The 25,367-nt window shown below is 46.2% G+C and overlaps 1 protein-coding gene across 1 annotated transcript in view; it reads left to right on the top strand.

Moving 5' to 3' along the window:
* KCTD15 (potassium channel tetramerization domain containing 15) overlaps nucleotides 1-25,367 on the top strand; it is a 72,357-nt gene that overhangs the window by 41,591 nt on the left and 5,399 nt on the right. The window contains exons 3-4 of the mRNA XM_035120478.2: nucleotides 10,174-10,318; nucleotides 20,990-21,295. Coding sequence (XP_034976369.1) covers nucleotides 10,174-10,318; nucleotides 20,990-21,295 — 451 coding nt within the window. The remainder of the gene's footprint in view (nucleotides 1-10,173; nucleotides 10,319-20,989; nucleotides 21,296-25,367) is intronic.

Here is a 25,367-nt window from a genome sequence, read left to right on the forward strand (position 1 = left end):
TGTCCACTCTAGGAAAATAAGGAATGTTGTGTTTGACTGCTTCCAGTGGATTACATCCCACATTCTGTAGTTTGTTAAGGGTGTTGAGAGTTGCTTTTGAGACCCCTACTCCCCTCACAGAACTACAGTTCTCAAGAATGGTTTAACAACCAGTCCTCTTCCCAAGGAACTTGTAAAGCTTTTTTCAACGTATGGTGCCAATGTGACCTAACTCAGGTCCATTCATTTCAATGGCTCTGCTGTGAATATAACTTAGGTGGCTACAGCCCTGCAAATCTGAATAACTATTTGGGGAAGGGCTGCAGCTCAGTGGTAGAGCATCTGCATTGCATGCAGAAAGTCCCAGGTTCAACCCCCAATGGTATCTCCGAATAGGGCTGGAAAAGACCCCTGTCTGAAACCCAGGAGAACCTCTGCCAGTCCATGTAGACAATACTGAGCTAGATGGGCATATGGTCTGACTCACTATAAGGCAGATTCCTACATTTCTAAGAGCAGGCAGCTGGGTCTGGATTGCTTTTGGGTGCAAGCAAACTAATCATTCACACAGTCGCTGGTCCTTAAATCTGATGGAATCGTGCACACCTTCATTTATTTCATTGGTTAGGCATGCCTCATACTTAACGATTTTCAGGCTGCGGTAAGATTCAGAAAAGAGTGTTTCGTGCAAGCAGTTTGGAGCACCTTTCTTGGCCCCAGGAAAGCCCTGTGGCAAGTTCTTCGGCGTAGCTGGGAGCTGGCGTTGTTGGGAAAGTCTCGATAACTGATAAAACTACTGCTGCTTCCTCCCTGGTTTCCTTGAGGCAATTCGCCTGCCCTTGATCAGCACCAGGTTTGGGTTGGTTGGTTTTTCCCCCTGAGCAACTGGAAGTTTCAGAGATATGAATGAGAGACTTGGGGATTTTAGAGAGGAAGGCCAGGGGCGGAACCGCTGCTTCTGCCATTCCAGTTCCACCACCTTATGAGAGTTGGGAGAGTGGGTTAACCATTTTTTGGAGATTGAGAGCTGAGGCCCAAACCATTTCTCATGCAGCCTGATGTTGTTGTTGTCGTTGTCGTTGTTGTCGTCATCATCATCATTTGTCCACCTAAGGTCCCAAAACGGGTTGCAGCCATTATAACACAATTACAATTACTGGGTTGCAAAAATACACACTTCAGGTATCAAATTATTATTCTTACTTTATTTATTTGTATCCCGCCTTTTTCCCAGATGAGGACTCTGGGCTGTTTTGCCTCTTTAAAATCCCTCCAATAGTTCTCAGGGCACATCCCTCCAACAGTACAGTGCTGCTGACGTGACTTTGCAGGTTCATTCACAGGCTGTGATGTTTCCCCTCATCCGTCAAGCCTTTTGAGGAGCGCTTTCAAAGGCCGTGAAGCTCTTTATTTGTTGGGAAGGGAACAAGGAAACTCATTCCCACGTTGCTTAGAACACACTATTTTTCTCCCTCTCCTCACACGCTCTGCTGTGGAATCTCTCAGCACAGCGCTGGAAGGTAAGAGGAAACACTGCTACATCGCTCAAGCAGTCGGTGGCTTCTGCAGCTGTGAAATTTGTGACCGGCCACAGAGGACAGAATGAGATGATCGGGTCGAGTGGAGGAGCATTTGTTTCCACAGTCCTACAATATTTGGCCCATCCCTCGCTGGTGTGAGGGGCAGTGTGGCATAGAGTCTCAGGCTTGGACCTTGCAGACCAGAGATTAAATCTCCACTTGGCTGTGAACCTCCATTTTCAGCTTCTTGGAGGAAGGTGGGAGGTGGGATAGAAATGTAACAAGAAGACGAAGATGAAGAAGAAGAAGAAGAAGAAGAAGAAGAAGAAGAAGAAGAAGAAGAAGAAGAAGAAGAAGAAGAAGAAGAAGAAGAAGAAGAAGCATGATATCGCTGTTGGACCAGCCTTGTGTGGCTCTCAGGAAACAATGGGGAAAAGCCCCCTGCATTTCTTTTCCCTGGCTTGGGGGGGGGTGCAGTTTCCCTCCCACTGAGATCTTCTTTCCAGCTTGGCGGTGTCCTGATTTCCTACCTCTGCCGCTTGAGCTCCACGTCTGAGCCGAAGAGCAAAGCACAATTGACAGACTCCATATCAAGTGCCGAGAAGGCCTCAGAGATCTTGTCAACTTCGCTTTGCCCTTCCTGTTGTGTCTGGGATCAAACAGCCGGAGTGTGGAGAAAAGCACCGCGGAGCAGGGGGAAAGTGGAGCGACAGAGCTATGCGAGAGCCCTGCGCTCGGGGCGCCCAGACAAATAAGAATCCAAAAGGACACCTTTCAGGGCATATTTTCCATAAATGCACAATTACGAAACAATTTGACACGGGGCAAGGGAACTGTCTACAGCATCCATTTTTAATGAGTGTAAACAGATAAATTATAAATAGCACAAATATTACGGAGCAGTTAAATATTAATTGCCAAAATTAATGTTCTCGGTGCTCTCTTCCCGAGACGCAGACTTAAACACTGCTGCCGTTCCAGCCAACTGAGAAGCTGCTAGTAGAAGTCAGCAATCTGAGCAGGCTATTGGGGTGGGGGCACAAGGGGAGGACCAGAAAGGAATGGGGGATTTAGGGTTGCCTTTTCCTGACACATCAGGGAGAGCTGAAACATTTCTAGGCACCCACCTACCCCACAGAGGTGGTGCTGGAGTTTAGGAATGCATATTTGTCCTACGTTTTGTCTGGCAAGTGAAATTGTGATGTCATCAAAGGATTTTCTTGTTATAATTCTGGTGTAGACAAAAGAACCTAAGGAAAGCCTGCTGGATCAGGCCAATGGGCGATCTCATCCAGCATCCATGTTTCACAGGAGTACTGTCTCCTGCTGCAATTTTCAGCAGCTGATATTCTGAAGCATCCCTGCCTTCGATTGTGGAGGCTAGTAGCCATAAATGTCGAAGTGATGGGTCTGCACGGCCAGCACAAAATATTTTCCTACCCTCAATATAGCATGACTTTAGAGGTGTGACACTACAGCCTCAGGGCTATATCAGATTCGGGTAGGGGGGTATACCTGTCTGAGCACACACTGATTCATTGCTCGGCACCCCTAAAACAGTCACCAGGTGACTGCTTGAACATAAGAAGAGTCTGCATTACTTCTGAGTAAGGCCTGCCCCAAACGCCAATCAGCTTCCAGAGACACTTACCAAGTAATAAAACTTCACCTCTCTGACTTTCATTGAGTGGTGCTATTAATATGGCCATTCACACAACTGCTGAGATTGCATTGTAATGAGTGGCATATAAATTCCCAAAATAAACAACATTAAATTAAAACCTTTGCACACTGGCAAGTCAAGTTGAAAACATGTGTGCAATCTCTCTCAGTTTTGCATAATTGCTCTGCAGTTATTATCTACTTAATTTATCCCCAATTTGTTAGTCTTTGCAGGGGGCAGTAGGCTGGGCCATGAATTATTTCCCCCGATCACTAGAAATCATTTTCAGGCCCATCTCTGGCTCCGGAGGTTCCAAGCAGGCATTGACCCCACATTTTAAATTACCACCTTCACAACTGTAAGGGCTTAAGACTTTGTATTTTAAAATCAAAAGTGAGAGTTCTTTGGATATTGGATTCTTGGCCAATTGCTGCATAAATGCAGCCCTGAGTTCCTCTCTGATAATCCTAACCTTATATAGCCACGATCAGATAAACTGAGGTTCAGGAAGTAGGGTTTATTGTGTGTGTTTTACCCATTGCTAGTTAGAGAACTGGGGCCATATCTTCCAACCCTTTCAGATCAAACAGTTCTGTAAAGATTCCCTTTTCCTACTTCCTATCTCCATAGCATTGAAGGCATACAATTCCACACGCCCACATGTGGTTTTCCCCCCTAAATCTTACTCTCTGTAGCTTCTTTGGCAGCTGAGGCCGTCTGGATTTGATTTTACATCTATATCCTGCTGGCTACTTTGCAGTTGCAAGCGTTATCGTATATTCCAACAATCTGCAACCTAGCTTACATACACGAAAAGTTTGCCATAAATCATAAAGTCCATTCTTTGTGGCAGAATTCAACCCATCAAATAACTTGCAATTTTGTATCCAAAATACTTTGCCTCTTAAATTATCCCACTCAAAAAGTGCATATTAAGAATGGGAATACTTTGTCCTCTGTTCTCGTCATTTGCAAACTTTTCATAATGGTTGCTTATTATGCTTGCAGTTTTATATCCTGGATGGAATTTGGCCAAAGGTATCTATCTAAACGCCAAAAGGAGCGTGCCCAACCAATCTACTGAATGGGAACATACAACATTTCCCCATATGTTTGCTAACTCAACTTCGGCTGTAATTATTGGTCACTTTTTTGGGGGGGATGACCTCTCTATGGAGAAGCACAAACCTGATCGGCGACGTAGGCAATATGAGAAAGAAGAGATGTCCCCGGTGGATCCTGCCAGATTATATTGTTATAAAAACCCATTATTAGTGGTAGAAGTTCAACCGTGGCTCTCTTTTGTCTTCAGATATTCAGGAGGACAGGAAGAAAAGGTGGGGTTCCCTAGGGGTGACTGCAGAATCTGCAATGCAAGAGGCAACCACAGCATCACTCAGTGCACAGTTAAACTGTGGAAATCACTCCCGCAGGAGGCATTAATAGACACCAGCTTGGATGGGTTTAAGAGAATGAAACAAATTCATGGAGGAAAGGACTATCCATGCCTACTAACTTGTAACTGAGGATCGTTAAAGGTTTTTGGAAATAACTGATGATCACAGATATGGGGGTTGAAGTGAGGATGATTGAGCTCACCTGCGTGAAATTTCTGGTCGCCCGTGGCTGCTAGACTGAGGCTTTAATACTGAGTTAGCAGGGATCTGGGGCAGGGCATTCTCAGTGGTGGTGCTGTATCATTAGAGTTCCCCTTCCACCTTTGGGGTGGGCTTCATTTCTACTTAGGTAGTGTTTCGATCAGCCCTGACATTCTTGTTCCACTGCCAAGCTTTGGCTTGATTTTTCTTCTTCTTCCAGTTCTTCTGTGTTTTGAGATTATTTTGATTCCAATGTTCTTAATCCTAATTTACTTTGAAAGTTGCCTGGTGAGAGCTCGGCCCTAAAAGGCTGGGCTAAAAATAATAAAAATTTAGAAATAAGTAGACAGAATACTTAAGTTTTACTCGTTCTTCAGCACATGGTTGAGGATTTTTTGCAGTGAAACCGAATTCATAGAATTGTAGAGTTGGGAAGGACTCAAAGAGTCATCTAATCCACCCCCCTTCCTTGCAGGAATCGCCACTAAAGATGATATAATGCCCACAGGTGTGAACTTCCAGTTTGCCCTGTTTGGTTATAGGGTTTTTGGTCTGAGGCCATCACCTTGCTGAAGCTAAGTAGATCTCGATTGGTCAGTGCCTGGGTGGGAGGCTGCCTGAGACCCTCCTGAGGTCCATGCTGGAAGAAAGGTAGGAAAGTGTAAGAAAACGTAAGAAAATAACTAAATAAAAAATAAGTTTCCTGTCCACCCAATAATGACATACCGGTAACTGGAAAGCTTTCAGCCATTAGTCCATGCAGAAGGTGAAGCCTGTCACTTTCTGAGTGTCCTTGCTCAGGGTTTTTTGGGGGGGGGGCAGGAATTCGGCGGAACTGAGTTCCCTTACCTTTTTAAATTAAATATTATTTTGGGGGGGGGGGTGCTGGAACAGATATACCGTAGACTGAGTTACAGGTAGGTAGCCGTGTTGGTCTGGTATAGTCGAAACAAAATAAAACAAAAACAAAATAATTTTCTTCCAGTAGCACCTTAGAGACCAACTAAGTTTGTCATGCTAAGTTTGGCGTGTTATGGTCCATGGGGTCACGAAGAGTCGGACACGACTAAACAACAACAAAGTTTGTCATTGGTATAGACGGAGTTCCCTTACCCAATGCCTCAGCAAAAAATCCACCTATAGCTTTAATCAATCAAGTTGTGGCCATTTCTAATCCAGATCATTGTCTGCTTGAGTTTATTAATCACGTCTTGAATTTAGCCACTGCCCGGCAGGTGGGGAGTAGCACTGTGACTGGGCCAGCAATAAACAAGCAAACTTGATGGTGAGTTCACACACACACACACACACACACCTTTTTTTCCAGAAAAACAAAAAACACTGGCCTTCCCCCATTTTCAGGCTGTGTGCAATCAGTCAGTAGGTTGCCTTGAAGAAAAATCAGGAGGAAGGAAACATCTGGAGATGCAGGGCAAAAGGAGGCAGGAAAAGGCAGGCACAGAACACCAGCAAAACAGCTCGCCCACATTCATAATTAAAGTCGTAACTTTATGGGAGTCCCAGCAAACATCTAATCTACTTTCATCACTACTGTAAATGTTCTTGAAAGCTACAGCATTGCTCAATTAATTCAGTACAAGATTGAGCACAAGTCTTATCAGTGTATCCCCCACTAATTGATTCCAGTTTTAACCAAAAGGAAGAAAGAGTCAGTGGAATTCCAGCTCCAGTTATGCACAGAGTGCCCAGATGCAGTTAACCCTTTCCTGACTCCCAAGACCTAAGGCAGTGGTTCTCAAACTTTTTTCTCTGGGCTACACTTTCAGAATAAAGAGTTTCTTGCACCACACCTTTTTATTATTATTGGTAAGAGATACATTGGAAAACAAAAAGCAACAACTCATAACAGTTGATTTATAACATAGCAATAGCTACTTTATTATATGATCATAGGACATCCAGAAAGTAGAAAACAATGCAACTACATATGAACATGAATCACTCCCAAAATATAATTATAAACGAGCCTCTGACATATATACCTTTACATATGTATATATAAATTCAATGCAAGGTGTGAGGTTCTACACTGAAATATTTAAATGTTTCTTTGAATCTGTCTTTGAATCTTCCCTCCACACTTGCCATCCTCTCTTGCCACACCCTTTGAGAACCATGATCTAAGACAGGCATGTCCAACAGGTAAATCGTGATCTACCGTAGATCACTGGATGTCTACGGTAGATCACTGGTAGATCATTGGCTCCCCCCAAAGAAGCTGAACAACTGTGGCTCCCCTAAAAAAAGCTCAACATTTTACCTCCTCCCTGAAAAAACTCAACAACTTTGACCTGAACCCCAAAAAGGGGGTAGATCACTGCCAGTTTTTAACTCTGTGAGTATATTGCATTCTCTTGGGAGTTGGCCACCCCTGATCTAAAAGGAGGCTGGAGTTCAGTCTTCAGGTTGCTAAAACAACAGAGAAGCGGCTTTGGGGGTGCAAAGTACTTCTCGGATATTTCTGAATGTGAAAATCATTTGTTGGTTAAGTTCTTTCCCTAAAAAATAATGCTGTTTTATTTTGTTTTGTGTTTTGTGAATGTCGCCCCAAATCATCAGAGCAATAGACCTATGGCCTAAGGCAGGGGTCCCCAGACTTTCTGCGCGGCGGGCCGGTGCCCGCCGCGCCGACCGCGCGGTGGGCCGGAGGGCAGGGGAGTGCGCGCGCAGCGGGCCGGAGGGCGGGGGAGGGCGCGCCCGTGCGCATGCGCACACGCACACGGGCGGGAAAAAAATCGCTTGTGCGCATGCGTATGGGCCTCCCCCGCCCCGGAAGTGCACCAGAAATGACCTCTTCCGGGTCGGGAGAGGCCCATACGCATGCGCACAAAGGATTTTCGGCGATTTTTTGCCGATTTTTTAGATCGTCGCTGCGCCGCGCGCCGTGAGAGCGGGCGGCGGCAGCGGGCGGCGGGAGTCGTCGCGGGCCGGATTGGAAGGCCGATTGGGCCGCATCCGGCCCGGGGGCCGTAGTTTGGGGACCCCTGGCCTAAGGGCTTCCCCTGAGCTGAGAAACAGACAGAAAGCAAGCGATCTTGAGAAAATAAGGATGGCTCCAGAAACATTCTCTGTAGGCAGCACATCAAGCGCTGGGGACATAATCCTCGTCTTGAAACCTGCGTGTGCATGCTGGGAACTCCAACGTTCCTGGGGTTGTGAATGCAAGTCACAGGCAAGCCATCCACACAAGCTGTTGTGACGGAAGGCCAGCGTGCCGAGTGTGGAGCTGCCCACGTTCCAGGGTGATAGCAATTGCTGACCCCAGCTTGTGTAAGGGGAGAAATTGCCACCGAGCTGCGGAAGGGCTGTAGCTTCGTGGCAGAGCAACCGCTTTGTATGCACAACCCCCCAGGTTCAATCCCCTGCATCTTCAGATAGGGCTGGGAGTGAATCTTGTCTGGAACTCTGGAGAATGACAATTCCGAGCTGGGCAAACTCGTACCCGTGTTCCGTGTATCATATGAATGTGCCTGACATTCTATACAGGCGGCAAACATTTTCTGTGCAGGTTCCGCCCCTGGCTACCATGCACTTAAGCCCATCCCATTCTGCCCTCTTCCAGGTCCAAAGGTACCTACCCGTTAGCGGTCACACATCTATTAGGCACGTAAAAAATAGTCGCCACCTGTATTCCTAAAGTGAGTTGCTTCATTTGGATACCGTTTCATAATAGCTGTGGCTTAGTGGTTGTGGTGGCGAGGAGAGGAGAGGGGGAGCAGGAGAGAAATATACCGTGCACTGGGATTTACAAATACATATTGGGCAAGTACTTAATTAATTCAAATGCCAAACAGTTCCATGTACCTGTGTCACCTGCCTCAATGCTGCGGTGGTGGATCTGTAAACAAGGCAGGGAGTGACCAGCCACAAAGGGTGGGTGCCAGAGAAGGGTGCGACCTTCCGTTGGCGTTCAGCAGGGAATTGTGTGAGCTCCAGCAACTTCAGCTATCTCTGTAATTAATCCAGAAGAGAGTAGATGGCACACTAATGAAATCTGCAGATGATTACTAAATTAGAAGGAACTGGAAACACCAGGTTTAGGAGCGATAGTGGAAAGAAAATTATACATGAAGTGGGAGACCAGCGCAACATCAAAAAGAGCCTTTTCCGATCTGGGCCATGCAGGGAGGCAGGCAGCTGCCTGTCCCCAAACTACCCGAGTGGAAAAATCACACCCAAACTCTAGCGATTCTGGTGGGACCTTTGTGGTTCCTGAGAGATGCAAGCAAATTAGGAGGGGAAAGAGAAGGAGCTAGAGGGATTCCTTCTGCAAGGAAGGCAGTGTAGTCTGAGAAGAGGGCTCTTTTTAGGATTCGAAGCACGCTTTGCAACAGCGCGACTGACAGGAGAGGATGACAGATTCTTTGAGGGTGTGCTTTTGCAAAAGTGAATACTTTGGGGCTGTCTGGGTCATGGCTGTGGTGCAGAATTTGGCGGCCAGGTTGCTCACTGGGTCATGACAGTTTGAGCATATTGTGTTGATCCTGAACCGACTGCACTGGCTGCCAGTTAGTTTCCGGGCCTAATTCAAAGTGCTGGTTTTTACCTGTAAAGCCTTAAACAGCTGAGGACCTCAATACCTCAAGGACCACCTCTCCCCATATGAATTGACCCAGAGACTCTGTGATCATCATCTGAGGCTCTTATTCAGGTGCCTCCCCCATGAGAGGTCCAGAGGTTGGCAGGCCTTTTCTGCAGTGGCTCCCCTTTTATGGAATGCTTTCCCCAGGGAGGCTCTCCTGGCACCTTCATTACATATCTTTAGGCGAAAACATTTCTCTTCAACCAGGCATTTGGCTGATTAATATTCTATGCTGTCTGTGGAAGGGGGGGTATTGTTTTGTTTTTGTTTTATTATAATATTTTATGGTTTTAATTTGTATTTTTATATCGTGAATTGCCCTGTGATCTTACTACTACTACTACTACTACCACCACTACTAAAAATAATAATCATAATTTTGTGGGTAACAGGTGGCCTTCCCCTTGTGGGAAATTTGGGTTAATCTTTGGGGTTACCCTAATCATGAACTCACCATAATAAAGATAATGTTGGTTAAATGGGGGAGTGTGCTATACACAGTTTACTGTGCATTGTGAACTCTATTTCTGTCAGCTCCTGACTTGGAGTTTGAGGTAGGACTAGGCCATCCTTTGCCAGCCTAGTGCCCCTCACGTGCTTTGGACCATAATTCTCGTCAGGTCCAGCATCCAAAATATCACAAAGGAACCCTGGTGGCAAAGGGTGGGCCAGGTGACCATAAAAGAGCCTTCTGAGATTCAGCAACAGATCTGCTAAACTACTGTCTAAGATTCTGTGATTCTCGCAAGATCATGTGACCTTCCACTCCCATTTTGTGCCTACCCCTTTTCCTTTTTCTCCCCCTCCCAGAATAAGCCGGCTGTTTAATGGCACAGAACCTATTGTGTTGGACAGTTTAAAACAACATTATTTCATTGATCGAGATGGTGAAATTTTCAGATACATCTTAAGCTTCTTAAGAACGTCGAAACTGCTGCTCCCAGAAGACTTTAAGGTAAGACAGGCCAGAAACCTGTAATCAGTTTGTTCTCTTATTAAGCCATTTATTTCAGAGTGAGTTTGTATTCTCTGGTGTACTGTCCCCCACCATGCTGAGGCTGGAAAAACGCTGGCTGCATGGGTCTGTGGTCTCCTCCCCTTTCCATCCTCTCCCTTTCAGTTTTGGGGACTAACTGTGGTTTACTCTCGGTATGCACCAATGTTAAGGTTAGCCGTAGTTAGCTGTAAACCAGATTAGAACAGGGTTTCTAAACATAGTTAGGGAACTGTGGGGTTTTGTCTGCACATGACCCAGATGTTGCTGGTGTTATTGTTAAAGGGACTGTGCTTTGCCAAGCCCGACTTGTGTTCGGCTTCCTTGGGTCTGATGTTGTTGGAGTGACAGGAGCTTGCATGCTCTGGCAGAGGGTGCCCTTTCTGTTCTTTAAGGTGCTTGTCGGACACTAGGCTGCAGATGCAACAGCTTAAGAAACAGGCCCACTAGTTGTCATAGATGCCAGAAAGGGAAAGGGAAGTGGATGGGCAAAGCCCCAGGCAGGATCAGTTTTTCTAAGCCAATTTTACTTACTCATTTTTAGCTTGTTTATCAGGATCTAACAACAATTAAAAAGAAGCACCAGAAGCTGGCCACATACTACCTTTTTTTTTAGTGTTTTTGCTTTGATGGAATTCAGAATGTGCATACCCTGAGCTAGAAGCAACTTCTAATCAGCTAGAAAGCTCTTGGTGGTTAATGCCTCTCTGTGTAAAAAAAAAACAAACCAGTGAATTGATGTTGTTGTTGTTTAGCCGTTTAGTCGTGTCCGACTCTTTATGATCCCATGGACCAGAGCACGCCAGGCATTCCTGTCTTCCACTGTCTTCTGCAGTTTGGTCAGACTCATGTTGGTAGCTTCGAGAACACTGTCCAACCATCTCCTCCTCTGTCGTCCCCTTCTCCTTGTGCCCTCCATCTTTCCCAACATCAGGGTCTTTTTCAGGGAGCCTCAGCTTCACGATCTGTCCTTCCACTGAGCACTCAGGTCTGATTTCCTTCAGAATGGATAGGTTTGATCTTCTAGCAGTCCATGGGACTCTCAAGAGTCTCCTCCAGCACCATAATTCAAAAGCACCAATTCTTCGGCGATCAGCCTTCTTTATGGTCCAGCTCTCACTTCCATACATTACTACTGGGAAAACCATAGCTTTAACAATACGGACCTTGGTCGGCAACAGGGGCGTACCCAGGATCAAAACTAGGGGGGGCAAGGGGCGGGGCCAAGGCACGGGAGGGGAGGGGCCACAAAGTGGGAATGTGGGCGGGGCTACAGAGCCCAGGTGAAATCAAAATAAACCTGAAGCGACGGCGGCGAAGGGGAGAAAACCAGCGGCCGCCTAGAGGAGAAGAGGGAAGTCTGGGGGTGGGCGGGGGGGGGGGAGAGAAGGGAACCAGGCTTGGATCGGGGCCTCCGTGGAGGTCTGGAGCAAAGCCCCGGCCTCCGCGAAGCTATCCGAGGCTCCGTTGCTGCAGCGGTCTGGCAGGCGCTGAACGATTCCCGACGTTCGGGAGACCTTTGAGCACAGCCGCGCTGTGCGCATGCGCCCTGCACGGCGGCCGCCGGAGTCCACAGCCGCGCTGTGCGCATGCGCCCCGCTTTGCGCATGCGCAAAGGTCTACCGAACGTCGGGAGCGTCAGCCCTTGCCCCCTCCCACACAGCGCGGCTGTGTGGACTCCGCACGGCTCGGGCACAAGAGACTGCTGCGGGTGCCGAACTCGCGCTCCGCTGGGCTGTCCTCCGCCTCTGCCCACCAGCCCCGCCGGCAGCGCCACTCTTGCCCGCAGCTGCCCGACCGGCCCTGCCTCTAGAGTAGGGCAGCGGCCCCTCCCTGCCCCGCGGTGGGTACGCCCTTGGTCGGCAAGTTGATGTCTCTGCTTTTTAAGATGCTGTCTAGGTTTGTCATTGCTTTTCTCCCAAGAAGCAGGCATCTTTTAATTTCATGACTGCTGTCACCATCTGCAGTGATCATGGAACCCAAGAAAGTAAAATCTCTCACTGCCTCCATTTCTTCCCCTTCTATTTGCCAGGAGGTGATGGGACCAGTGGCCATGATCTTAGTTTTTTTGATGTTGAGATTCAGACCACATTTTGCACTCTCCTCTTTCACCCTCATTAAAAGGTTCTTTAATTCCTCCTCACTTTCTGCCATCAAGGTTGTGCCATCAGCATATCTGAGGTTGTTGATATTTCTTCTGGCAATCTTAATTCCGGCTTGGGATTCATCCAGTCCAGCCTTTCACATGATGAATTCTGCATATAAGTTAAATAAGCAGGGAGACAATATACAGCCTTGTCATACTCCTTTCCCAATTTTGAACCAATCAGTTGTTCCATATCCAGTTCTAACTGTAGCTTCTTGTCCCACATATTGATATTACATCTGGATTTTTCTGTTTGATGAGTGCCACCAAGCCTCTCACATTCCCTGTCATACACACTGCTCCATCCGTACAAATTCCAGTACAAGAATCCCATGAAATCTTTTTTTTCTTTCCCCCAAATACTCAGACAAGGGTTGGAAAATATATTGTCCTCTGGTATGTTTTGCTAGCTCATTGCAAAGCAGGAACTGTGTAATTATTTCATCATTGTGAGTGAATCTGATAGAGGCAAGCAATTGTGCTTTTCTAATTGTGCCAGTAGATTCATAAACTTGAATGGCAAATTCAGAATTCCTCATACTTTTGGAAACACACTTCTCAATATTAGCTGACATATCAACTATTCTTCTGCAAATTGTCTCATTAGACAAAAGGAATTTCCATAACTTGTCATTCAGCATCATCACCAAACAATTTTTTCCACAATCAAGCTGCAGGCAGGCTTAATCAATTTTTCAGCTATTACTGTTATGTACAGTAGTTTTGTCTGTTGAGCAATCAAGTCAGCCACTTGGTAAGATATAATTTACATCTTATCTGAGACTTTTACTCATATGTATATGAGCTGGCATTTCTGCTGTTCCAAAAGTCTTTCAAACTATTGGTGAAATATTTGCCAGATTTCCATGTTTTAACAACAGGTGTATTTTCATATTGTTTGGGGCCATATTGGAATTGGAAAGCTTCTCAGCACAGATCAAACACGTAGGCTGAGGGACATTTTCACATGAAACTGAGACTCAAATAGCTCTCCGCATATTGTTGACCAACTTTCTCCGCATATTGTTGACCAACTTTCTTTTTGGGAGGTTTGCTTGGGCCTGCTACTGGTGTTGAATTAAACGAGTCTTCTCCAGCACTCTGTTTGAATGGCAATTCTGGATCACAGCTAGGATTGTCCTCAGTATCACTTGATGTTCCTTGCTCTCATTTTGAAAAGGTACCTAACCATATTCTGCAAATAATTTTTTTAATTTTGATACTATATTATCTTATGCTACGCTACGCTATGCTATGCTACACTGAAATGTTTAAATGTTTCCTTGATTGTCCTTGAATCTTCCTGACCCACCAATGTGACATGCTGCACCCTTTGAGAACCATTGTCCTAGAGAGATGGTATCTGCAGTAGGATCATGCAGAAAGCGGTTATCCATTGGATATATAAGGAGTGAGGCAATCATTGAGGCATCAAGGTCCCAGTCTATGCCAGCACTTTGAAGCCAGTCCAGTAGCTAATTGGCAGCCAGTAGTTTCTGAAACATTAGAGAGTTGAACAATGCAAAAAGAGGACATGCGGTTATACCTTAGAAGTGGTGGAAATTTTATATCCAGCTAGTCAGGCCAATGATACTCCCCCTCCAGCACCCTGGACTGCTTTCCCAGAGCTACATTTCCCAAGAACACTGAGGGAGGGGTAGAATGAGAGACCTTCCTCCTTGCCTCTTAACTGCAGAGTGACCTGAGGGCTGCTACTGCTGCTCCCACCACCAGCCCAGATGGGTAAGGGGCCTTTACAGAGGAGGGGCTTTGTGGGGAATCAGAGGAGCCGAGTTTGCTGAAAGGGAGGGAGAGGACGGTGAGTGTGGGACTTCCAAAGTCAGATAAGTGCCCCCCCCCAAATAAAAACAGCTCGGCTATTTTTCATTGTTTTGGAAGTCACCTGTCTCCACACAGAATTGGGTTGCCCCAGGCAGGGAGCCAAGCTGTGCTGGTTCTCCGTGGCTCCAATGATCCATATGAGTATCTGAAGTATCTGAAGAAGTGTGCATGCACACGAAAGCTCATACCTATGACGAACTTAGTTGGTCTCTAGGGTGCTACTGGAAGGAATTTTTTGTTTGTTTGTTTGTTTGTTTGTTTGTTGCATTTATATCCTACCTTTTTCTCCAAGGAGTGCAAGGTGGCTTACATGCTTCATCAAGCACACACACCAATTAATCCTCACAATGATCTTGTGAGGTAGTTTAGGTGACCCCATTTGGTCACCTCATAGCCAAATGGGGATTTGAACCCTGGTCTCCGAGATCCTAGCCTGGGACTCTAACCACTACACCACATTTGTTTTGCCTGTACTTAAAAGTGCAAGAGAGAATTAAAAAACGCTGAGACCAGAGGACTACAGAAGTATTTTTGTGTTGGCTGGGAGGCAGAACAGTGCAAACCACACAGGAAGTTGTCGATCCTCAGATTTCGGCGGGACCGCTTCCAAATATATACTTTGAGAACTTCTGCCTCTGAGGATTGCAATTTTTAAGTGTTGTTTTCAGGCTGAGCTACGGAGGCAGCTGCATATGTGTTCCTAGCTAGCGAGTCTCTATTATCGCATCTGACTGGTGTGTTTACAGTGAATATTAACTACAGTTCCAGTTGCTAATAAGATGAGACTTGAAAGTGCTCTACCTTTGACAGCCCCCGCCCCCACCCCTTGAGAGCACCTTTTCCTAATAGTTAATACAGTTTTCATGGGCTTGTGAATTGTAAATACGGCAGCAATTGCTGGCTCAGGGGTCCTTCCTGTTGCTCACTGCTGTTGCTCCATTGAGTCAGAGGAGTGCGAAGTTGTTTCATGTAGCAAGCAGAAGGTATGGGGTGCAGACCTGGCTCTACAGGCTTCCTCTGTCCCCCACCCCCTGCAATTCACCTAGCATGCGTCAGTCACTCTACATGCGCTGAGACCCAGGCACAAGCACCTGTATTGCTAAGTGCCAACCCAGCTACCGAGTTGTAAGAGGCTCCAGGAGTTCCAAGCACTTCCCCCAGGGTTTGGTTTCCTTGGAACGAAGGTCAGCGGAGACTGTGGTTTCTTTAGGATGCATGGGTTTTATTTCCACACACTGTATATATAACCTATGCATTGGATGGAGAGGCTGACAGCATTGAAACCCCAACAGATCTTGCTTCTCCATTTGATTTCACACACAACAACTTACCTAGCTATTGTTCTTCTACATGCCGGCCAGGTGGGGAAGGCCCAACCATTTATTTCTCTGACAACGGAACTCACTTAAGATGCAGAAGTTGGGTACTTAGCTGAGCAGTTCAGGTCGTTACCTTGACATAAGAAGAGCCTGCTGGATCAGGCCAACGGCCCATCTAGTCCAGCATCCTGTTCCCACAGTGACCAACTAGATGCCTATGGGAAACCTACAAGCAGGACTCGAGCGCAAGAGCACTCTCTTCTCCTGTGGTTTCCAGCAGCTGGTATTCAGAAGCATTGCTGTCTCCAACTGTGGAGGCAGAGCACAGCCATCATGGGTGGTAGCCACTGATAGCTTTCTCCTCCATGAATTTGTCTAATCCTCTTTTAAAGCATTTCCTCCTGGGGGAAATGAGTTCCATAGTTTAGCTATGTACTGCATGAAGAAATAGACAAAGAGACTGGTTTGACCAGTCCAACAGGTTCCCTCTTATAGATTCTAGCCTCAGAGATACAGGATTGCAGGTTTAGAAGGGACCCAGGGTTTCATCCAGACTGATCCCCCTCAATTGATAATGTCTACTCTGAAGAAGAAGGTCTGTCCCGGACCTACAAACGCACACAGAACAACAGCTTCCCTGTAGAGATTGCATGATGCCTCCAGGTACATTTGCCGTCACACATGGACATCCTAGGAGTCCAAGACAAATGAATATGGGGCTGCCATACTCTTGTGGGGCTTCCATTCATTTCAGAGAACATACTGGTGCATCCAGCCCGATTGGGCCACCCTTATTAGCTCCCATTATCTTTTGCTCAAAGCAGCTGTTTTTCTTTGCCTCCTGAACAGGGATGTCTCTAGGCAGGTAGCCCAATCCCAAGAGCAACTTAGAGCCACAGGAGTCCCATAGCCCACGCTAAGGACTGGTGGCTGCCTGCATATTCTTCTATTCAGGATTCAGTCGTTTTTAGTGTAACTGATGGATGAATGAAGACCCATTCAGGTTTTCATCTGTACATGAGAGGGCTTAAATTTGGGGCAGGGGGAGGTGGCAACCAAGGTCCCAAGGTGCCTTGATACTTGTGCCTCTTAAGTGTGAAGGAATATCTTTGCAGGTTTCCTAAGATGCACTAAGAAACCCTGCACAGACCTTTGTGCTAAACACAGGAAGGTCTAAAGCAAGAACATCTCTCAGCCCAATGGCCATATTCAGGGGAGCACCATTGGCACTGCTGAGAAGGCTGGAATGGAGGGGCTCCGGATGCCTGTAGCAGCTGATAGAGCTACTACAGCCAAGCAGAGGCTTATGTGAATGTGTGCCTCGTATGCAGACTCCTGAACCGGAGAATTGTTAACATTAGCAGCCAATGAGCACACCTCAGCTAGTTGGACTCTGTTAGTGGATGGAGTCTGTGGGTTGCCATTTGCCCCTTGCAGGGAGCTGCAAAGAAGGTGCTTCAGGTTTCCTTGCCATTTCTTTCCATGTCAGCACTTTTCCAGGCTGGATTCTCTGTCATTTTCTGCCCTAAGTCATCAGAACAAAGTGGGAGTGAAATCATGCCTGTATCAGATGAGCAGCATCAGATTAGCAGGGGTGTTAGCAAACTCCGGGGTGCAGCAAGTCTGGGAACAAAATCTCACACCTGCCTTTCAAGGCTGTCTTGGGTGCTGCCCTGTCAACATGGACAAAAGGCCCTTCTCTTGGGTGAAAGGACAAAATTAAAAGTCACTGGTGTGATAATCAGGCATCCGGCTCCTTTTCTGAACAGTGGGTGTGGTATTAGGCCACTGGTCCTCTAAGGTTGGGGTGGGCCCGTCACTAGGGCATGTGGGGCTCCTCAAGGGAGGGTGCAAAGTTCCAGGCCCCCTGCGCCACCCCGCCACCCTTCAAACCTCAGATTAATGGGGCATTTGAAGAAGGGTCTACTCAAAGGACTGTAAGCTACAGCTAGGTGCATATGGAGAAAGGGAATCCTTTAGGAACCAAGGTCTCTGTAGGTCAAAGCAAGTTCTTTGAAAAGGCGCCAGAAACAAATTGGAAGCAGCTTTGGAAAATTTTGCATTACTGGGAGAGGATGCAACTCTTTTGTGTGATCTGTAGGTGAAAACTTTTGAAGGTGTACTGAAGGGGTTTGTGGGGGTGGGCATGAATTGGCAGACTATTCAACCAAGAAACACCACCTTCAAGGAAGGCATCATTCATATATTCATATATATATATATATAATGTTCTCAAAAGGAATGTTGACAAAGATCAAAATGAGAAAGTCATAGAATTGTAGAGTTGGAAGGGACCCCAAGGTCCAACCCCCTGCAATGCAGGAATCTCAGCTAAAGCTTCCATGACAGATGTCTATCCAACCTCTGCTTTAAAACCTCCAGTGAATGAGAGTCCACAGCCTCCTGAGGGAGACTGTTCCATTGTCAACATCTCTTACTATCAGAAAGTTCTTCCTGATGTTTAGTTGGTATCTCCATTCTTGTCATTGGTTTGAGTCCTGCCCTCCAGAGCAGGAGGAAACAAGCTTGCTCCATCTTCCATGGCTATCATCTCTCTTCTCAGTCTCCTCTTTTCCAGGCTAAGCATACCCAGCTCCTTCAACCATTCCTCATTAGCCTTGGTTTCCAGACCCTTGATCATCTTGGTTGCCATCCTCTGATGTTCCAGCTTGTCAATATCCTTATTAAATTGTGAAAACCCAGAACAGGACACAGTATTCCATGTGTGGTCGGACTAAGGCAGAATAGAGTGGTACTATGGATTCCCTTGATCTGGACACTATACTTCTGTTGATGTAGCCTAGAATAGCATTAGCATTTTTTGCTTCTGCATCACACTGTTGACCAGGCATCCCCAAACTTCGGCCCTCCAGATGTTTTGGCCTATAATTCCCATAATCCCTAGCTAACAGGACCAGTGGTCAGGGATCATGGGAATTGTAGTTCAAAACATCTGGAGGGCCGAAGTTTGGGGATACCTGCTGTTGACTCATGTTAAGCTTGTGATCCACCAAGACCCCTAGATCCTTTCACCTGTACTACTAGTAAGCCAGGTGTCTCCCATCTTATATTTGTGCAGCTGGTTCTTCCTGCCTAAGTGCAGAATCTTCCTTCCTTCTCATCTTCTACCAGGACCCTAAGATTGGCAGAGTCTTAACAGGATCCCAGAACATAATATATCTGATGCCAAATGAAAAGCAGAAAAGCCACCAGAAATAATTTGCATATTTTTCTTTACACCAGAGAATGAAGGAAAAGCCAAGTTTTAAGACAGGCTTCTGCTAACTTAAAGCAGGTTTCTCTCAACCCATTCAAAAGGAAATTGGATGCTACATTGGACTAATGCTAAGAGTTGCAGTCCAAAACTTCTGGAGGGGTCAAAAGAAGGCTCCTTCCTAGCCCCAGTGAGATCTTTAGCTTTGCAACTGACTCTTATCATTGTACTGTAGATATTAAGATGAGACTTCCTGTACTCTGTGGGTGTGGTTAAGTCAAGCTCCATTCAAGTTCTTGTCATGCCGTAGGGCTGGCTGCCAAGTATTTGAGGAACATTGTGAAATGCTTTGCCTGAACACTGTCCTGTAGTGGGGAATTCCAAAGGCTGGCTTTTTTTTTTTTTTTTTTGCAGTCAGCTTGCTTGCCAGATTTCCATGGGCGGGTGAGTGTTCTTTTTCCATGAGAGCTCATTTAGCATAGTAACCAAAACACACACAGCTAAGAACCAGGAAGTTTCAAATCACACCTCTACCATGAACCTCCTTTCAGCAGCTTCCCTTTCCCCCAGCTTCAGCCCCCATCTGCAACGTTCAGGTCAGGGCTCAGCAACCTTTTCCAGCCTTGGGCTGGTCCACTGTCCCTCAGACCATGTGGTGGGCCAGACTAAATTTTGAGGGGGGGGGGTTGAACAAATTCCTATGCCCCACAAATAACCCAGAGATGCATTTTAAATAAAAGCACACATTCTACTCATGTAAAAACACCAGGCAGGCCCCACAAATAACCCAGAGATGCATTTTAAATAAAAGCACACATTCTACTCATGTAAAAACACCAGGCAGGCCCCACAAATAACCCAGAGATGCATTTTAAATAAAAGGACACATTCTACTTACAGTATGTAAAAACACACTGATTCCCAGACCGTCCGTGGATTGAATTGAGAAGGCGATTGGGCCGCATCCGGCCCACAGGCTTTAGGTTGCCTACCCCTGGTTCGGGTCATAGTAGCATCTTCCCTTAGGGGGATTGTAAAAAGATATTGAGAGAAACTGTATTGAATTGTATTGAATTGTGCTGTAGCAGTGAAGAGTGTGACGTGAAATCGTCAGTTGTTCAGGGAATGATTGCTGTCCATCTGTCAGGTTTGTAGGATGGGACGGGTCTTCTCCCTGCAGTCCCCCTTGTGCTGCTCAGCTGACTGAAGAACAACTGAGAGTGGTGGGAAAAGGCTAGACTGCCAGAAAATAATCGTTTTCAAGGGGGAAGCGCCCCTTCTCACTGCTTGGCTGATCTGAGAGAGGGTATTGTGATCCCCATAAGATCAGGAAGTGGACAGAAGCAGCCTGCAGGGTGCAGATTGCACAGTTCCAAAACTAGAGATGGAGGGAAGGCATTTTTTTTAGACTGTGCACATTGACCAGAGAATGTACAAAATTCAGTTGAGATATGCACATTTCCCCAAAGCCCGTTGGAGATTACATGCATAATTTCCTCTTCACGGACAGATTATGTGTATAGATAGGGGTCAGCAAACTTTTTCAGCAGGGGGCTGGTCCACTGTCCCTCAGACCTTGTAGGGGGGGCAGACTATATTTTGGGGGTGGGGGCGACGAATTCCTGTGCCCAACAAATAACACAGAGATGCATTTTAAATAAAAGGGCACATTCTACTCATGTAAAAACATGCTGCTTCTTGGACCATCCGCGGGCCGGATTTAGAAGGTGATTGGGCCGGATCTGGCCCCCGGGCCATAGTTTGCCTACGCATGTGTATAGATATAGATACAGACGTACCTTGGAGCCTGAACGCCCTGGTACTCGGATGTTTTGGCTCCCGAACACCACAAACCCAGAAGTGAGCGTTCCGGTTTGCGAACGTTCTTTTGGAAGCCGAACGTCCGACGGGGCTTCCGGGGCTTCTGATTGGCTGCAGGAGCTTCCGTGATTTGTTTTTCGAACGTTTTGGAAGTCGAACAGACTTCCATTTGACTTCCAAGGTACGACTGTACAGTATAGACATAGATAGAGATAGAGATTTGGATGTAGATATATGAAACCCATAAGTGCTGAGATACGTAAGCTCTCTTTCTCTCCTTTTTTTAAAAGGATTTTAATCTTTTATACGAAGAGGCCAGGTACTACCAGCTGCAGCCGATGATCAAGGAGCTGGAGCGATGGAAGCAGGAGAAGGAACAAAGGAAGCACTTCCAGCCCTGTGACTGCTTGGTTGTAAGGGTGACTCCGGATCTCGGGGAAAGGATTGCACTGAGCGGAGAGAAGGCCTTGATCGAGGAGATCTTCCCGGAGACAGGGGACGTCATGTGCAACTCAGTCAATGCAGGCTGGAACCAAGACCCCACCCACGTCATTAGGTTTCCTTTGAACGGATACTGTCGGTTGAATTCTGTGCAGGTAATGGGCCTCATCCGTTCTACCGTTTTCTTTTCGCGTTCAGTACTAAGCAGATGAGTCCCTGCTGCCCAATTGCCTCTGTCACTGGCAGAAGGAGGCATTTTTTTGCCTGGTGAGAACATGGGCGTTTTTCCTCTCTCTCTCCCCCCTTCTCTTTCCCCTTAAGTCTAAGTTGTTGGTGGAGGAGAGAAAGAGAGATTTAGATTTTTGTGTGTGTTAGCACCATGCTGATCTCATAATGGCGTTAGGCTGACAAATGCTAATTTTTTTTCATCAGCTCATACCCCGCAGTCCTTTCTTCCCTCCAAAGTGCCCCTAGGAAGAAAAAAGAGTGTACCAAAACTACAAAAAAAGAAGAAGGAGAAGAGGGGAAAGGAGGAAAGGGAGGGGGGAAGCCGCTTCTCCATGCCACTTTATAGAAAACGCAACAATGTGTAAATGCATAATTTATGTCCCACTCATAATTAAATGATAGAGCCTCCGGGATGGACTTAAAAAAATGATCTCTGCACTTTTTTTCCCCTCCAAGAGGATGTTCTATAAAAATTGCCCAGAGTATTTTAAACAAAATGTGTTCCACTTTATACTCAAAGGTTTTTTATGGGGGTTTGATTGAGTTAGTTATTTTTTTCCCTCCTTTTCTTTCTTTTTATTTTTTATTTAAGATTTTAAAATTAACATATGAAACAAGGAAAGACGGATAGGTAGGATGTGGGAAATGTAAGTTTGCAATTTGGCAAACCCCTCTGAGCGGCATTCTTCCCCCCGCCCCAAATAGGGGAGCTCGCCCATGGGAGGGCTACCCTACAGCAGACCTTGGCACTGAGCAGCCTTGATGGTTCAACACTCATTAGCAAGGACCAGAGCAATGAGGGCATTTCCATTGGGAGCGTTGAGCATCCAGCTGCCTGTCTCAGGATGTTGGGCATGGGGGGGGGGGAGTGAGTGTGGAAAGGCCTCCATTGGCAGATCATGTTTTGGGCAGAGCAAATGGGCTTTATGTTACAGCGAGAAACCAAGTGAAGTCAGTTGCAGAACATGTCACTGCGGCACTTAGGGTGGTTGGAATTTTATTGCTCTGAATACCTGGCCCAGGTGAAGAGTAGTATGCAGTTCAAAAAGCTGGCTTATGGCCTTTAAAAAATAAAGTAAAGTAAAAAAAAACATTGGTTTTGTCAACCCAAACAAGGCAAATCATTTCCCCAGTCTGTTATCCTTTATGCAAGAGCAGGGAATGCCAACATGGCACCCACAGAAGCCTTCACTGGCACCCATAGGGCCCCCTTCCTCCACAGAAAATACATTTGAAAGAAGTGTTTTATTGCAGCCAATAGAATAGGTGGCTGGGGATGGTGCCCACAACAGCTTCTCCAGCTTACAGCTGTACCCACATGCCCCAAAAGGTTGGCAACCTCTTGGGCTAGAGTAGACCATGATAGGCAGGTCTCCTCTCTTCAACAAGTTGTAAGGCAGAGCTTGTTGCTTTATACCCCCGGGTTGTTCCCTGCCCCATTTAAATCTAAATGGCCTAGAATTCATTTCAGGTTAACAAGCATCCCAGCCCTCCACAGCGACAGAGTCTTCAGTGTTAATCTCTGGCTTGCTGATATTCACTCCTATTTTGATGGTTAGGCAGGGGATCTGAAACTATGACAGCAATCTGTCCTCGAGGTTCAGGAAAGCCTTTGCCCACATAATGCCCTCCAGATGATTCATGTTGCAATTTGGCTGAGGGAAGTTGCTGTCAAAAACGTCTGGAAGGTGCCAGGTGTGGGCAAAGGCTGGGTTAGAATTTTGAAGGTCCACATTCCGCACCTGGATACTTTCTTAATTCTAAATTCCATTTTACGATTTTTAATTGGGGGGGGGGGGAGACGGTAACCAGACTGGCTTGAATTCATAACTGGAGAGAGGGGACTCTCCCCACATCCTAGTCACAAATGCTTTCTCAGAAAATGGAATCGTTAAGCCCTGTACGACCTTTTTAAAATGCACGGCTCTTGAACGAGAGCAGAGGATGGAGTTCGTGCTGTTCTGTTTAATGAAGACGCACAACACCCTCTGCTATGTATAGACTCTTTCTCGGCGACACCTGCAAATTTTGTCTGCTGCAAACATCAGGTGTTGCAAATTGTGGTGTCGCAGAAGCGGGTGCTTGTGAGCTTGCTGTCCATTTTACCTGAAAAATAATTCAGGATATATGTTACATTATCCTGTGATGCATTTCAAAGCCTATTTTCAGTGGCAGAGTAGCAGGCACGCCTTACAGAACATTGCAGGGCAGTGAACTTAGAAAGCAGGCATTTTCTGCCATTTGCCCTTCCCTGTGGGATGCCCTTCCTTCTGATGGAGGCAGCGTCCCATCAGTTGCATCAGTTGCAAGCCCAACATTACATGAAGACATATCTTTTGGCACAGAGTTCCCCTGGCCAATGAGATTCAATCTTGTTATTTGTGAATTCCTATTTTTACATCTTTTTTTATAATTCTGTTTTATGTTTGAACAATGCCGATTTTTAAAGATCAAGAAAATAGAAGCGCCTTTAAGTAAATAAATAAAACCAACCAGTTTTTCAACAAGGTTGATGAGGGAAACTTAACACAGCAAAGGTCAGTCCAGGTTTTAGACTGGGAGGACATTTTGAAACAGTGCTGTAGGCGCCGGTCACAAAATGGCTGCCGTGGGGAGCATGGCATAACACAAAACCAAAGAAATTGCATTTCCATGCTGGAAAACCTGTAGGGTTTTATATTCCACCTTTTCCTCCAAGGAGCTCAAGGTGACGTACACAATTCTTGCTCTCATTTAATCCGCACAACAACACTGTGAGGTGAGTTATGCTGAGAGGCAGTGGCTGGTCCAAAATCGTCCAGTGGCCGAGTAGGAATTTGAACCCTGCCCTCCCAGGCCCTAGTCTGACATTCTAACTACTATACTACACTGGTTCTTAAGAATTATGGGGTCAGGGCTTCACATTTTTGTTGCTAATTCATGACTTATTGTCCTGAACATTAATGGCTGGAAAGGACCTTTTGGGGGGGGGGTGCAACATGCATCCCTCCCATTGTAGGTTTTCTGTTAAAATCACAGATGCCAGAAATCCCATTTTTCCTTGCAAAAACATAATGACCGTAAGCATCTTTACAACAGATAGCAAATCCAGCCATATAACACTGTGGTTTAAGAGGCCCAGTTTATGACAAGAGATGTTCTGTTTCCGAAACTTGGGAAATCATGCTCAGCTCGCCACAGAGATGATCTCTTTTAGAGTGTTTCCTTCTGGGTAGCAGCACACTTCAAGAAGGCTTTGAACAAATTGGGAGAGGAGAGCTATGAGAATGATTCTAAAGGGATCTATCTCGAAGGCAGTTTCCGGGAGGGAAGACTGGCAGAATTGGAGATGTTTAGCCCCAGAGAAACAACGGGAGACGTCTCAGTTCTGAACACTGTGAAACTTGGAAATTGCTCCCATTGATTTCAGTGAAACATGCATCAAGGGGAAGCGTGCTTTGGGTTGCTTGCAGCCTGAAAGTGTGGCAAGGGAAGGGCACATAAGAAGAGGCTGCTGGATCAGGCCAAATGCCCTCTGCAGTCTAGCATCCTGTTCTCACATTGCCCAACCAGATGCTTCTTCTGGGAAACCCACAAGCAGGACCCAACCAGAAGAGCACTGTGGTTTGCAGCAACTAGTATTCAGAAACATATCTGTCTATCTGTGGTCACAAAACATCAATTAAAATATTCAAATGCCCTGAGTTGCTGAATCAGCCATATTCATTCATAGGCCAAGGTGGGGTTGGGGGAGGTCCTCTACCATGTTCCTTCTTGAAATGAAATAAAATCAGACCAAAGAGGTACGGAATCATCCTTATTTCTTTCACACCTAAGGACTCTCAGCTTATTAGTTAGTTTTTCCAGCAGGGCATTTTTCCAGCAGGGCACTATTCCACTTCTTCCATGTACCAAGTAGTAAGGTGGGCCCCATCTAATTTTCTCCCAAACTGTTATGATGGTCATTCCGGGTGCTTTAAGAAGCTGCACTGTTATCTCTCTCCCCACCCCACCCCTCCT

This window comes from Zootoca vivipara, chromosome 6 (genome assembly GCF_963506605.1).
Source record: "Zootoca vivipara chromosome 6, rZooViv1.1, whole genome shotgun sequence".
NCBI lineage: Eukaryota > Metazoa > Chordata > Lepidosauria > Squamata > Lacertidae > Zootoca > Zootoca vivipara.